Source organism: Oncorhynchus tshawytscha, linkage group LG02 (assembly GCF_018296145.1).
Source record: "Oncorhynchus tshawytscha isolate Ot180627B linkage group LG02, Otsh_v2.0, whole genome shotgun sequence".
Lineage (NCBI taxonomy): Eukaryota > Metazoa > Chordata > Actinopteri > Salmoniformes > Salmonidae > Oncorhynchus > Oncorhynchus tshawytscha.
In genome coordinates this window covers 49008919-49025776 of record NC_056430.1, presented here as the reverse complement: position 1 = coordinate 49025776, position 16858 = coordinate 49008919, and the positions used below count along the sequence as shown (strand labels likewise).

Sequence of the window (16858 nt, the reverse complement as noted above, 5' to 3'; positions counted from 1 at the left end):
CTATACCCCACACTGCAGTATTCCTCGATCATGTGTAGTACTTAGTATAAAATTGTCTTGTATACTGTAGAATACCATAATTAATATTACAGTAATGTCCCCAAAAACACTACAGTTTTTTAACTATAGTAATACTACAGAATTTAGTTTGCATATTCCCCTCCCCCAAATCCCAATTTGTGCCACCCATAAGTGAGAAACTTACATGCCAGGTATAGGGTCATACAGTGGGGCAAAAAAGTTTAGTCAGACACCAATTGTGCAAGTTCTCCCACTTAAAAAGATGAGAGGCCTGTAATTTTCATCATAGGTACACTTCAACTATGAAAGACAAAATGAGAAGAAATCAAATCCAGAAAATCACATTGTAGGATTTTTAATTAATTAATTTGCAAATTATGGTGGAAAATAAGTATTTGGTCAATAATATGTAGCTAGTCCATCCGTTAAATAGACACTTATTGCTCATTGGAAATGTTTTCATGTGCAGTACATGATTTTGTATACAGTACATTTCAATCACAGATGAAGACAGTAGGTTACTTAAAACAGAAATGATAGGAGGGAGTTGGTCAGGGAGGATTTGTAGGTGTATAACGCAAACGTCGAACAACCCAAAGGTTGTGTATTCGAATCTCATCACGGATAACTTTCGTTTTTTCGCTACTTTACTACTTTTTATCTACTTTGCAACTACTTAGCATGTTAGCTAACTTTTCCCTTAACCCTTTAACCTTTAACCTAACTTCTAAACCTAACCCTTTAACTACTTAGCTAAGCATGTTGACTAACCCTAACCCCTAGCCTAGCTAACTTTAGCAACCTAGCTAATGTTAGCCACATCAAATTGGAATTGTACACAAATGCGTTATGAAGAAAGAAAATTGTATAATACACGCAAAATGCGTTGTGATGAAAATCGTTTAATGCACATGGAAAAGTGGACTTTATCGTCTGCCTGTCACAAATTTCGGATAAGTCATTTTTGTCTATAAGCTGTGATTTTTCACAATAAGCTATGATAGTGTGTTGAACTAGTGTTGAACTAGTCTGCATCAGTAAGTGGTTTAATGTAGCCTACTTATACTCCAACACGTGGGCTACAGTGATGACTGAAAGCATTTCTTTCGTCTCGCAAGCCATGAATGTGTGCTTTATGTACTGAACCAGACTATGGTTGTGTCCCAATCCAAAGGCAGTATCCTTGTCGATTTGGACACACACAGCCTAATGGCTCCAATTGTGGGTCACGAGCTTAGTTATCATGACTCGGCAAAAAAAAAAACATAAGTCACTATTAAATGTTGTTAGAAAAGCATTAGTGTGAGGTGGGGTATAAGCCGTGGGTGGGAATGGAGTTCCTATAATGAAAATACACAATAGGAACTCCGTCAGGTAGCCTAGCGGTTAAGAGTGTTGGGTCAGTAACCAAAAAGTCACTGGTTTGAATCCCCAAGCTGACTAGGTGAAAATCTATCAATGTACCCTTGAGCAAGGCACTTTACGCTAATTGCTCTGGGTAAGAGTGTCTGCTAAATGCTAACCATTTAAAAATATATATATATATTTGGTGATCCAACAGTGGTGAGTTCCTTTTAGTTATTCTATTATTGCTGAGTATCGTCCTTAATATGTCCCTCATGTCACCTGCTGTAATGTATGTCACCATTCTGTTGACAAAGAGGGGAATGAGTAGAATTGGCCTTCGCAGTTAAATGCTGATGTAGCAGAACAGATTGCACACAACACCCTCCTTCTATTCAGTTGGGAGTGCTTCTTGTCTCTCTCCCTCTCTCTTTCTCAACTTCATCCCCACAGCCCTTCGCTTACACTTCAGCAACGCTACACGTGTCGCGTTGCATCGCCATCAGCATCGTGTCAATTCGACACTCTACCTGCTACACCAGAAACCAACCAAAATCATCTTTATTTCTCGTTATTTCAATTCCCAAGATAGAATGAACGCGCGTCAGCCATCGAATTGAACCTCGACGATTCCATTGGACTCAACGCAACGCAGGCAGTATAGCAGCCTTCATTGATATAAAAGGAATCACTCCCTCAATGGCTGATGGCTGTAGTGTAGCAGGGTGGTTACTCTGCCATGGATTGATAGATTTATTTGATCATTTAAAACACAATACAACCAGACAAGTGGATAATGCATTTAAATTAATCGAGGATGACAAACAAAAAAAACATTTTCATTGAGGTCCTCTTAAATAAATGCCAAAAAACAATTACAAACGTAACAGACTTGAGCCTTCTAGGCATACTCGAGTTACATATATAATAATAGTTAAGAATTTTCCCCCAAAATACTTCAGATAATCTCAAAAGCGCATTGAAGGTAAAACAACAAACAAAACATGTAAATGACGAAGATTGAAAGCCTCAGTTGACTTGGGATGAAGTTGAGGCAGTTTGAATTGAAAAGGCATTGTAGGTTCAGTGGAGGAGGCATCGATGGGACAGGAGGAGAAACAAAGACGGTCTGAAAAAACAGGATCTGCGCTATTCAGCAGCACACCTGCTCCCCGAATGGTCAGTCACTCCATTGGAGCTGCTTCTCGGGTACTGGTCCTCCCATTACCAGGAATTGCTCTGTCTCTCGATGCATCCGTCCTCAGTCAGTCACATCACCTGAAGCGTGGGATTGGCATCGTGTTCTTCGGGCTAGGTGTTCTGGGCTGGAATTACTTGAATCAATTGTCTTATTCATCGAGCTATGTGAAAGCTCCATAGGCTCCACTCAGCAATCAGCCGGTGGTGATCTGTACTTCCTGTTCACATGCAATTGCATTCATTATTTGATTGACAGAATCGGAATTTGGACTTTGACGCATGCGACTCATGCTAACCACATGTAGAACATTATGTGCACGGTATGTACTGTATGTTCAGTGTGCCAGTAAATGTAATTCTCCGCTTTAAAATGTTCCTGTTGGTGCGGGTGTTCCTCCTTCGCGCTAATCTAGCGTGCATTTGGTTCGTTTATTTCTGCTTGGAGATAAAGGTGTCTTATATTAAAGGTGGTGACACTTTCCCTGACATCAGTTTTGTTGGTATGCAAATGAACAGACAAAGTACAGTGGCCTTCAAAATTCACGCTGACGCCACTTCATAGGAATTGATCTCTCTGAACCCTCAAAGCTTTACAGTATATCATTGTTGAACAATAAAGACTTGTTAAAACTCAAAACTCTCTCTCCCTCCCCTCCAGTCTCCACATGCATCACCACCTGTAAGAAGCCAGCGCCCCCGCCCGTGCCTCCCCGCACCACCTCCAAGCCCTACATCTCGGTGACGGTGCAGAGCAGCACAGAGTCGGCCCAGGACACCTACCTGGACCACCAGTCTGAGCGCGACCGTCGCAGCGAGACCATCACCAGCCAGTCTAGCCAGGCACACAGCAATTCCTCCGACAGCCTCGACAGCACGCGCGCCAACAGCCTGGCTCGGGGTGTCCCTCGGCCTATCCCCATGCCCGTTGCCATCCACCGGGAACCCCTCGCCACCACCGTCCACCACGCCACCACCGGGACTGACACCAATGACTCCCACCGTGAACCCCTGAGGACAGGCGGCAGCAGAGGGAGCCTGGCAGCAGAGGAGCCACGAGCGGACATCGTGCCCCGGAGAAAGCTATCCTCCATAGGGATACAGGTTGGAGCGCGTCGTTACAGTTTAGTCAATGACGATATGGTATAGTCAGTGACATTACGGTAATATAAGTGACATTACGGTAATATAAGTGACATTACGGTACTATCTGTGACGTTAAAGTACTATCAGTGACATTATGGTATTGTCAGTGGTGTTACAGTGGAGTCATTAATGTTTCATTAGATTCAGTAATATCACAGTATGTTTCTTAGTGTTTGAGGTAAAGTGCTAGAGTAAGTGTGTCTGTGGTACAAGTTTGGCAGTGTGGCTTAGGTCCAGCAATGGACTGGCGTGCAACCATTGGGCTGCTGGAGGCTATTTAACCTAACCATTGATCATTTTAAAGAATAAACAAACAGTGAACTGTGCTAATTAAACATGTATTTTTCTTATGCTTACAGCTCATATGGGGCATGCTGAATTAGAATTTTGAAAAAGTGCCATCTGGAAAATGAAAAACTCAAAAGAGTTCTCCCCATCCTTGCCTGGGGAAAACATTATGCTTTCACTTCATTATTTAATGTAGATTCTTTTTTCAGACTGTCTCTAGAATGAGGCAGCTGGTTCTTTTTTTGCGCGATGCAAATGGTCAGATCTCACAATGCCTGCAGAAGTGTTTACTGTCTCTGGAACCACATAAACATTATATATAGTAGCAATCTTCTGAGGCGCGCAGATCGACTGCAAAAAAATATGACCTGGAGCACCACAGATTTTCTACCGGAAACAACCTTTTCCAGGTGACAAATGTTTTGTATTGAATACTGTTTTTTTGATCGGTTGTTAGGTTGACTGCATTCAGGAGGAAGTCCAGCGAGAGGAGACACCGCCACCACCATTGGCCAGATTCCAGTCAATCGGAATCCAGGCGGACGACGGCTGGTAAGTGCACTTCCTGTCCCGTTTGTGACTCCCGTTCATTTCTCCTCCACACAATAAAAGGTTGCCTAAATATATTCATTTCTGAGGGGCCATTTTGATGTAGACACTGAGAAAATATACATAATGTGAGAAAACAGTAACACACCTGCTATGTTGCCAAGAGCATACAATATTTACATAAGCTATTTTACAATGACGCATGCGACATTTGAAAGTCATTCTGTAGTTCTGTAGCGTAGTACTTGTCATGTAGTTTTACATAGTTTCGCAATATTTTGAATGCCAGGAAGTCTTTGCATGCCACACTTGGCTTCACTCCCCTTTGTTCCCTCTCTTTGACCTCCCTCCTAGCTTTCATGCTGTTTTGCAAATACCAGTTGGTTGTCAGAATTATCTCACTATTTGAATACATCTGAATGTGGCCTTTATCATTTGACATCATAGACAGAGCCTAAACAAAGAGCTTCTATACCGGAATGTCCACCGATAACATACTCATTTTCAAAACACCACCTCCTAGTCCTATTTCTAATTAAAATATAAATGCTATTTATTGGCACCCCATACCAACAATTAAAGTATGTATTTTACCTCCCTCCCCATCTATTATTATTATTATCCTGTTCTTAACCATGGATATTCAGACTGCCAAGTATCCATAATATTTCCACAGATGAACGTCCATTCCCCTGTTTGGCGTTTCCTGTTCTATCACTTCAATCAGAAGGTAGCATTGTAGCCAAGGTCCAGACAAAGGTCAGGGTTTGCACTAACATACCATTCCCCAGCCAAGCCCTTTACCTGTACACGTGATGAGTCATAGAGATCGATAGAGATCGAACTTGCCACAAAAGACTGCGATGGCATGTGCAATGCAATGGAGGGCTTTCACCATTTTAACGTTGTCAACTGTGTGGTATGCTCTCTATCCATCTCTATGGTTTAGGCTATGTTCTGTGTCTCCTGTCTACTGCCTCCAAGCTGAGTGCACCACCGCATCATGTCGACAAGGCAACGCTACACTGTGATCGATATCCGTCTTCTGTTTTTATACCTGTATTGATCAGTAGAGGATGTAGTGGCTGGCGTTGAGAACATTCCTTGGTTTGTTTTGCAGCAGGAAAAGGCTAGGTCGTATTTCTGTCCTCTAGTCTTTGTTATGGATGGTTGGCTCAGTTACAGAAGCAGTTGGGGTTGGTTTGGTTGGCTTTTGATTGCAGGTTGGTGTTACTTATCCATTGTTTTGACAGAATAACATTATTAGAGATGCATTGTCTGTTTTGCCATCGATATTGATGGAACATTGACCGCTTTCTATTTTCTCACTGTTTTGGGTGTTTTTTTTTTTTTTTTCAGGCACAGTCGCTCCAGTAGCATGGCCTCCAAGCAGGAGACAGACTCTGACACACAGGACCTTCCCATCAACTCGCACGCCAACTCCCACGCCAAGCCCGCCACCGAGAAGAAGAGCATGGTCAACAGCGCCTGCCAATCCATGGCCTCGCCCCCGTGCAGCAGCCAGGTCAGCAAGGGCAACGGATCAAATCCCACCGTTGACACCAGTACGTCGCCACCTCCGCTTCGGCAGATCCTCAACCGCTCCACCACACGGTCCGACTCCTCCGACTCCTTCTCCGAGAGCATGGACCCGGCCCTGGACCCCTCATCCCTGCCCCCTCCGGACCCCTGGCTGGAGAGCGGGAACGGAAATAGCGGTAGCGGGAACCCTAACGCGGTGCCCCCTCCAGGCCCTGCCTGCCGGCGGGACGGCCACTGGTTCCTCAAGCTGCTGCAGGCGGAGACGGGCCGCATGGAGGGCTGGTGCCAGCAGATGGAGCAAGAGACCAAAGACAACCAGCTCTCAGAGGAGGGTAAGACAACTAATCGTTCTATTCTTGCAGGACATATACAAACAATTGCCTACCCTAGTTACAACTATCATTGACCGCTTTCATTTGAAAATGTTTGCTCCTGTGCAGACATAATGATCATGAACCTATCAGAAAGTAGGTCATACCCTGACAACAGACTATGCTCCGGGACAAACCTCTCCCTAACTCAACTCTATGCAAAGTTTTTCTGAGATGACATAATGTAGCCTATTCTTTTGGAAAGAGCCCCCACTAACATCCACACCATGCGGATGGACTGATCTAGATAGTGGTTAGACCTGAACTGAATCGATCCAAAGGTTCAAAGCCTTGGAAGTAGGGTTCAACCACAGGATTCACACACAAACACACACACACTGCAGTGGATGAGGCGGTAATACCTGGGGTTAACACACAGACAGACCTGTTATACTAGAATTACACTAATCTACTCTGGACCGAATTACAGACCCAGATAATATTAACGCCTCAACATCAGGCTGACACAGCACACAAGAGAGAGTAGGCATGAGACACACACACACACACACTGCACAGTCCTGACGCATCATCTCAGTCAAGCACGCACGCTATATCAGAAGATCAAACCAAGAACCAGCCAAGGTCACGCATGTGTGTATCTGCGCGTGCACAGTGTATGCGTGCTCACATGTGCATTTCTCTCACTGTTGGCAAGATCGAGTCGACATCAAATCGGATTACTGCAGGACCATAGAAAAATACCTGGTTCCGCTGGTCCCTATTCTCAATTCCACAACCTCATCATCCAGTGGTCAGATTTCACCAATGCAGATGTTCGTTCTACTTCTGACGCAGCAGTAAAACCATGTCATAAAGACATTGTGATCCTCTCGTGTTGCCCTCTTATGGAGTCATTCTGACATGGTCATTTTGACATGGCCTTAACATCCACCTCTAGTCTAGACGCCCAACATTAACTTGGGGTTCATTTTGGTAACGTTGTTGGCATGTTTTGCTGTTACAATGTAATGTTCCTGTTAAAACAGGTTGCTCTCCCTCGCAAATCATCTCGTTTCTCCCTGTGTGACAAATCCTTTTCACAGATTCCCTTGTGTGCTAGCTTTCAATGTAGTTGTACAGACAGGGGGAAGTGTGTAGACAACCACATCTCTCTCAAGATGGTAGTGTTCTAAGTATTTACTCAGTACATGGCAAGAACACTGTCTTGTTGTTTTTGAGACAGTACGGAAATGGATGTACAGTAAGACCTGATACACATCAGTAGCTATGGGAAGAGTTTATTACCATTAGCCTAGTTTAGGGTTTCATTCCTGAGTGAAACAATAGACATTCAATTCACTCTGTTGATTAGCGTTGTATTCCAAATGCACAGCAAAATGTGTCTGGTCTGTCTTGTCTGTTTGAGTCAATCTGTGTGTGTGTTTGTTATCTGCAGTGTTGGGGAAGGTCCGCAGTGCAGTGGGCAGTGCTCAGCTCCTCATGACCAAGAAATTTGAGCAGTTCAGAGGGCTGTGTGAACAAAACTTGGTAAGTATCACCTCTGCATATTCCAACTCACCCATACACACATCACATAAACAGACAAAACAATACTACCCGGTGACAACAACATCAAATGACTAGACCAAACAATGTTTGTTATGCCACCACAACAACATCACATAACAAAACAACACTACCCTACAAAAACATCACCAGACAAAACAATACATCCACATTACCAGACAAAACAATACTACCATACAAAAACATCACCAGACAAAACAATACATCCACATTACCAGACAAAACACATTACCTACAAAACATACCATAAAAACATCACCAGACAAAACAATACATCCACATTACCAGACAAAACAAATACTACCATACAAAAACATCACAAAAACAGACAAAACAATATCATCCACATTACCAGACAAAACAATACTACCATACAAAAACATCACCAGACAAAACAATACATCCACATTACCAAACAAAACAATACTACTACAAAAACATCACCAAAAACAATCATCCACATTACCAGACAAAACAATACTACCATACAAAAACATCACCAGACAAAACAATACATCCACATTACCAAACAAAACAATACTACCATACAAAAACATCACCAGACAAAACAATACATCCACATTACCAGACAAAACAATACTACCATACAAAAACATCACCAGACAAAACAATACATCCACATTACCAGACAAAACAATACTACCATACAAAAACATCACCAGACAAAACAATATCACCACATTACCAGACAAAACAATACTATTCCATACTCTACACACACGTCAAATAACCAAACATTACAAAAAAGCACACAAAAAAAGAAATTCCACATCTGATCGTACACACATCACATCATTAGGCAAGCTAAGTGACAAGCTGAATGCTAACAGGCAGTAAGGTCAATGGAAAATTAATTGACCGGGCTTTTCCCGACCTGACGGGTTAAGCACCCTTAAAAAGTCGGACACGTCTCTCTGTATCCCATCATTCCACTGATCTCATGATCACAGTACAGCGGACTCAGACTATGACAGCCCCAATCAGTAGGATAAGACTGACGTTCAGGCAAAGGACTGCATTTTGTTGGTTGCATCCTCTTGTAGCCTATTCTCAGGGGAATTCAGTGTCATCATTGACTGAATGTTTTACGTTCTCTCAAATGAGAACTAGACGTGCAGTTATTCAGACAGAGGACCAAGAATCCATGGGTGTTAACGCCGTTTTTATGAATAGTGATCATGTGGCCATAAAGTTCAGTGTGCGTATCGTTGAAGAAAGGGGTACTGATTTGTGTTCAATGAGTCGGTTGTAATGTGAGTCAGTTTTAATGCCACCATATTGTTGAACTCATGTTTTGCATGAATGGTTGTGTATTGAGCCTTTTGGGCTGTGCTGTTCTTTGCTGATATAATTCTATCAAAAGGCATCTATATTCAGAAGAAATGGTCTGACATCCAATACAACTTCTATCCTACAAATAAAACTACATTTTTTTTGTATTTATTGGACAATTACCTATTGGGATTTCCCCCTATCATTACACAACATGTCCCTTTTGAAGGAGAAATGTTATTCAGAATCCAGATAATTTCTCTCAATACATACAATTTTCAGCTGGAAACAGTTAGTTCTACCGTACTTTGTTGTGTTTAAATCCCACAGAATGAGAACGGTCCCTCGAACTAAGTCTAGTTGAACAGATGGCAGGAAACGCAAGCATTTAAAAAAATATATATATTAAAATTTTTAGCAGATGCTTTTATCCAGAGTGACTTACAGTAAGTGAGTGCATACATTTTTCATACTGCTCCCCTGTGGGAATTGAACCCACAACCGCCAGGCTCTACCAACTGAGCCACACAAGACCCGACCATAACCAGGGAGACCCAACCATAACAAAGAATAGTCTGGTAGCGCATTATTCACAGAACGAGTGGGTCAGGTGGAGAAAACAAGTGGAAGTGTGACCGTCTAGCCGTCCGTCAGACTCTGACAGACTTAGCTTGCACGGCAAAACAAAGTGCCACCCAAGTCCCTATACAGTCAGTATACTGCTTATGTAAAGTGGTCATTCTACCTTGCGTTAAGGGAATTTTTTTGTGCTTTTTATTTCATTTGACTTCTTATACTTTATCAAGCAGGGGAAAAAATATATTTTCAAGGAAGACCTGCCCCAGGACAGCAGCGTAGGTTTTTACAGAGGCAAATGTCAAATGACAATACAGTAGCACACTTGAGTGCAAGGACAAACAACATCTACACATCCCGACAGAATGATTTACACAAACTCATTCCTGGGGAACCCAAGGATGCACGTTTTTTGTTTTCTGCCCTAACACTACACAGCTGATTCAAATAATCAAAGCTTGGCGACGAGTTGATCATTTGAATCACCCGTGTAGCGCTAGGGCAAAAAACTAAACTTGCACCCCTTGGGGTCCCCAGGACCGAGTTTGGGAAACGTGGATCTATTCAGTGGGACAGAGGTCTTCACTGACATCGTGTTGTAGGACAGCTCCCTCTAGTATGCAAAGTGGACAGAGCAAGACTCGATGAATTTCAATTTCTTCTTTAACCCTCTCTTGTTTTCTCCCTCTCCCCCTCTAACATTCACTCTCTTTTTCACTATTTCTCCCTCTCCCCCCTCTTCCACCTACGCCCCATTTTTTTTATATTTTTTTTTTCTCCCTCCCTCCAGAATGTGAACGCCAACCCGCGGCCCACAGCCCAGGACCTGGCGGGCTTCTGGGACCTGCTGCAGCTCTCCATCGAGGACATCAGCCTCAAATTTGACGAGCTCTACCAACTCAAGTCCAGCGACTGGCAGTCCCCTGCCGTGGCCCACTCGCCCCCCGAGCGGAAGGTACTTCCCACCCCTGCTGCCCAGTGCCCAGACTGGGGTAGGAAAGCCGCCGAAACTGGCCTCTCTCCTCCCTCCCCATCTCCCCTCTCTCTTCTCCCCCTCCCTGTGTGAGGGGAACACTTAAAGGGGCTTCCCAGCGCAATGTAAAGGGGGCTAGAGAGAAGCCATCTCCCTTTACACATGCATGGTGTTCAATCTCAAAGAGGGCAGTTTGTTTTGGACTGTTTCTGCTTTTAAGCCCCTCCTTTGAGCATGCATGTCAGCGGTAAAAGAAATGCTCCGCTCTGAAGTCGAACTTGCATGGCAATGGCAAAGGTTGCATCACGTCATGGAATGCAGCCCTGGCTTTCGCTCTATCTCGGATGTGTGTGTGTGTGTGTGTGCACGCGCGCGTGTGTGTAGGGAACGGTTAGTTTGATGGCTGCTGGATTGACTGTAGTGGAAGGAGTATGTTTTGGTGAGAGCAGTTGGGTGGATGTGTGCTTCAACTGCTTTGAGTCCATGCAGCGCCGTTTCACTTCTTCTGCAGTGACATTGCATTAGATTCAGTGTGATTCATCGAATGGGATACACTTCATTTGAACTGTACGTCATAACAGCATTGATGTGTGTTATGTCTTGTTTAAGTTATATGAATATAGTGACACTTTTATGGCGTACGGCCAAATCGAGTGTGACCATTTTAATGTCCTCGTCATGTTATTCACACAGGTATTGTTCAGCGTCTACTCTGACAAAGTGTCACCTTAAATCTCCTATATTCAACGTATTTTATCTGTGTTGTCCATATAATTTGCCCTGTGTCAAGTTAGCCACCTTGTACATTTTATTGTAGAAAGCTTCACCATAATCAAATGTCCCTGTCAAAGATCTACGTTTATCAAATGACACAATGCTCTTTTTTTGCAACCTCTGCATTACCCTCCGTTGTTTCGTTGCTTTCAGAATAAAACCTTGTATCTCCAAAACTGAAACAAACTGAAACCATGTATGAACATACATTTCACGAAAGCTATTAATAATCAGATGCTATTTTGAATACTTTTTTCTTGGTCCTAAAGTCATAAAATATTAAGTTACAGCTTTTAATGGAGTTACAAGGCTTTCTTCCTACAGCAACAACGCCTTGCATCCTCTCACTCTCATCTCTCCCCCCTCCACCCCCCCCTCCACCCAACCCCTTCTCTCTCCCGTGTCTCTCTTTCCCATGTCTTTTCTGCCCCCTTGTGGTTGACTCCATCCATTGTGGCCCACCACCACCAGGAGGACAAGAAAGAGGCCCCTCCTCCAGTGCCAAAGAAGCCCGGTAAGGGGAGGCCGGTGCTGGGCCGCGAGAAGAGCGCCGACTCCGCCTCGTCCACCTCTTCGGCGGAGAAGCAGCGGACGGAGGCCCGCAAGCGCCTACTGGCTGCCAAGAGGGCCGCCTCGGTCCGGCAGAACTCTGCCACGGAGAGCGCCGACAGCATCGAGATCTATGTCCCTGAGGCCCAGACTCGCCTCTAAGAGAGAGAGCGAGAGAGAGAGAGAGAGAGAGAGAAACTGGGATGGAGGAAGGGATGATGGCGGAGGGAGGGAGAGAGGGAGGGTTGGGGTCTTTTCACCACATGCAGGGTCGTCTGGTCTTGGTGGCCGCCAGTCTACAGTAGATGGAGTGAGAAACAAAGAGAGAGAGAGAACATTTGGGCTGTAGACTATATGGGGAATGCTTGTCTCCTCTCACGAGGCTGCAATGGAAAAACCTAAACCACAGCCTTTGTTACTATTTTTAGAACTTTTTGGGGGGTTATTTTATTAGGATCCCCATTAGCTCTTGCGAAAGCAGCAGCTACTCTTCCTGGGGTCCACACAAAACACGAAACATGACATAATGCAGCACACATTTAAAACGCCGCAGATAGCCTACATACCAGTACATACACACAAAAGTATTTTGCAAATTATGACATTTTTTTGTTGATGGTATTATTATTATTATTATCTCATTAAGAAACTATATCAAGACTATTTTAGATGTACCTGTATCTTGGCTATAAGAGATCTAATATGCGGACAAGCGTTTGTGCTTTCCAATGCCCCTCCCTCTCCCTTGCCTTGGCCCACCCATAGTTTGCACAACACCACCATGCGGTCAAATGTACACACACTTATTCGGAGGAGCGCACACACACACGCATCAGACCCACAGCTATCTTATGTCTTCCTGGTGCTTTTTTGTTTTCATTGTGTTTATCTGTTTTGTATGAGCCCTTGCCTGCAGCTCTAGATTCATGAGCAGTTTCGGAGAGCAAGGCACTGAAAACTGAATTAGGAAATAGAGGATTGGGGTATTTCATGTCAAATACCACAACTTTATATAAGTGAGATCTATTGAAAACATAATGTATGTTTTTGTCCAACCTTTTTAAATATATATCTGAAAAAAAAGAATCGGTACTTTATAACCGACTCGAACTACACTCACACGTCGATATTTACTGGAATAACGTTTGAAGATCCTACTTTTCCATTGAGATATAGTTTTCTGCCATTTTTGGTCTGAGGATGTATTCATCAGCCAATGGCCACAGTCCCATGACAATGTCCACAGTCCCATGACAATGGCCACACTTTGCACTCGCATGTGTCTCCATTGGTCTGTGAATTTACTAAACGTTTTATAAGGCACCACACAGGGGGAAAAAAACAGACTGAAACCTGGTGGAAACTCTCATTTATTTTTCCATTGCAAAATGTTTCGCTACGTTGTTCCCTAATGAATACAACCATGGTGTAGGTATATCAGATCAATTGAATATAATTCAGGTTTTGTGGTAAACGTAGACAGGACCACCATTTGAGAACTGTCCCACTGGGCAAAAAGTGATTGAGTTTTTATTGTTTCCTTGTTATTTCAGGATGCTTTTAACAACGTTATCATGCTGCATCATTGTGGCTATTTCATTGAACATTTCAAAAGTCTGTGGGTTTTATAAAGTAGGTACTTCTAGCAACTCAAGCTTGTTGCGGCAGCAATATAATTCAAAATGGTTTCTCTCCCAAACTTCTGCCTCAACTTCCCTCTCTACAATTCACCTTTTGGTGTTTTGGCATCACAGTTATTTAATATTGTAAATGAGTTTGCACAGATGCTGGTGTGTTTCACATATGGGACCACTACTCGGTATGCATGGGAAAGTTGTGGTTAGTTCCACCTCAAATTCCAGTCACGTCAACCATTAATTCCATTTCAAATCTCTATAGGATAGCAAATGAAACTAAGGCCAATTTGGACTTGAGGTTAAGCATCAAATAACTTTGACTAATGCCTGCTAAATGACAGTGGTTGTATTCGCCTATTCTCCACACTGCACATACCCATGTAAATGGTCTGTGATTCACTGCACTGCATATTCAGTGCTACTGTATGGCTTTTCCCACGTCACAGTTCCTGACCAGGCGGCCTATTCAAAAGAGATGGAGAAAGGAAAGGACAACTCGAGGAGACTCGAGGGAGGATTAGGAGACTAGGAGAGGAAACTGCTTTAGACTATTTCAGTAGCACTATGTGAAACCATGTTGGAAGCTCTTCTCCCCCCACACACACACACACTATTACAGGTAATAGTTTGCACTTCATCTCAATTGTCCATGACAGTTTTGGAGGGAAGGATTTCATTCTTGAATGTAGCAGAACACATTGTTTGCATTAAAGATGTTTAACTAAGCACCCTGTCACACCACTGCCTACCATTGTTGCAGTTTTCGTTTACTTTTTTTGTTAAATATCATCCCCAGCTACCTAAAAAAAAAAAAAATGATTACATCTCTTATAGTACATCTATTTGTAATTTCTTTGATTAATTTCTTTTTTGTTGGTCCTTTAACAAAAAAGAAATGCATTACCTTTCTGCCTGTGTGGTATGTATATCCATTTTTTTTAACTAGGCAAGTCAGTTAAGAACAAATTCTTATTTTCAATGACAGCCTAGGAACAGTGGGTTAACTGCCTTGTTCAGGGGCAGAATGACAGATTTGTACCTTGTCAGCTCAGGGGTTTGAACTTGCAACCTTCCGGTTACTAGTCCAACTCTCTAACCACTTCGGCTACCCTGCCGCCCCGTACAGCCATCAGGTGATTCACTCTCTCAAGGGGCCTGTAAATGTGGAAAATGGAATGATTCCAGTCAAGTGATTTAAAAAGTAGCCTAATCGCTCATCTAATAAAACATATTAACCTTGTCAAATGAAAATATTGGTAATACATTCTTTATCTGGGTGTGAGAGATCAATACGTTTTGAAATACAATGGTATTTAATTCACCACTTGGGGACATTTTGTTAGAGGGTACCTGTCAAAAGTTGGTGACTTTCAAATGATGAAACTCTGATGAAGACCGCTTGCTGTCGAAAACATTAGTAACTAAATCATAGCATCGGAGCTACTAGAGTGTAGCTAGTGTAGCATTTCCTTTTCTCTAAACATATTTTGCTTTCTCTAAAAGACTCCAATGGTTGCGGGGAGACGCCATGGGCGTGACCCATAGGCACCCTATTCCCTACAAAGTGAACCCGCTTTGAAAGTACTTTTCAAAAGTAATGCACTGTTTTTAGGGAGTAGGGTGCAATTTGAGACAACTTCTATAAAAAAAGGCAGAGTGAACTGTATACTACCAGTGAACAGCATTTTCACAGTTGGTCATTACAAAAAAAAAAAACATTTCCAACAAGTACTGTTTAAAAAGAATGTTTTTTTTTATAGCTAATTAAGACTTTTAGTGGTAGCCAGATACTGGTTCATTGTGTTTGTTTCTTGTTGTTTGACAAAACACTGAAGAATGCAGTCTCCTCCCCCTTCTCACTATCTCTCACACACTATGACCAACTACTAATGAATGTTCTCTGTCCAAATCCACGTGGTTTGCTACACATGGCTAGGGCGTGCAGTAGTGACAGGGAACTCTACCTACATCTTCACTATATGTCAGAGTCAAAACCAATGACTTTTCTTCCATTTCTCCTTCCCATCCCCCCCAACATGTTCTCCTGCACCATATTGCCGGCGACAAACACTACCTTTCCCTGCTCATTAATTAGTGGTTCCTCAGTTGTTCCAATGGCTCAGTCTGTTGAAGATGGTGCTCGCAACACCCGGGTCACCACATGGGACATATACAATGTGTTCGCTTGAATAAAAACGACATTCACTTTTTTTTTTTAACTTAAGTCATTCCAACCATATGCCTGGTTGCTTGTCAGCTAGTTGCTCCATTTCTCGTTTCTCATTTGGGGGTTATTTTTCTCCCCACCACCACAGTGACAGAATAGCCTGAGCATCAGGCTTTGCATTGGAAAGGCCTGGCTTTTATTGGCCATCATCCCCCCTCCTGGGAAAAGGTCGGTCTTGATTGCAGCCCATTGTTTGCTGTTGTGTGTTTGCCTGAATTGCTGATGGCCCCCTTTGCTCTGCTCAGTAAACGGCGGGGTGTCAATGGCTCTGCTCCCTCTCTGTGAATAAGTCATCTCCAGGCTTTGTGTAACAATCACTTGTCATTGGTGATTTGATCATTTACCAGGAAGGGGGTTGGGTGTGTCTGACAAGTTGTGTTCTTGGTTTGCTCTTGTGACCAATGTAGTTAGACGTGGGTATTTGTTTTTCATGCTTATTCTGGACCATTCCAACTCGTTTCTCTGGTGTTTTGTAATCCAGTGCCTTGGACTTGGATGCATTCTGTTATAACATGAGGCTCCCGAGTGGCGCGGTGGTCTAAGGCACTGTATCGCAGTGCAAGATGCATCACTGCAGGAGCTGGTTTGAATTCAGGCTACACCACATTGGGAGTCCCATAGGGCGGTGCACAGTTGGCCCAGGGTCGTCCGGGTTTGGCTGGGGTAGGCCGTCATTGTAAATATAATTTGTCCTCAACTGACTTGCCTAGTTAAATAAAGGTAATTTAAAAAAAAGATAACAACATATTGGTAAGATGAGGGCAGTGGAAGGTAGGCCAAGAAAGAAAACAAGTAGGCGGCCAGTACGATACAGAACATTTTTACAACGAATACATACTGT

At 43.2% G+C, this 16858-nt stretch overlaps 1 protein-coding gene across 1 annotated transcript in view; it reads left to right on the top strand.

Moving 5' to 3' along the window:
* The window catches only part of LOC112222672 (disks large-associated protein 4), a 46532-nt gene extending 32017 nt beyond the window's left edge, over positions 1–14515 (top strand). The window contains exons 5-10 of the mRNA XM_042300360.1: positions 3224–3666; positions 4454–4548; positions 5905–6419; positions 7858–7949; positions 10648–10812; positions 12076–14515. Coding sequence (XP_042156294.1) covers positions 3224–3666; positions 4454–4548; positions 5905–6419; positions 7858–7949; positions 10648–10812; positions 12076–12315 — 1550 coding nt within the window. The 3' untranslated portion in view covers positions 12316–14515. The remainder of the gene's footprint in view (positions 1–3223; positions 3667–4453; positions 4549–5904; positions 6420–7857; positions 7950–10647; positions 10813–12075) is intronic.
* The last annotated feature ends 2343 nt before the right edge of the window (positions 14516–16858 follow it).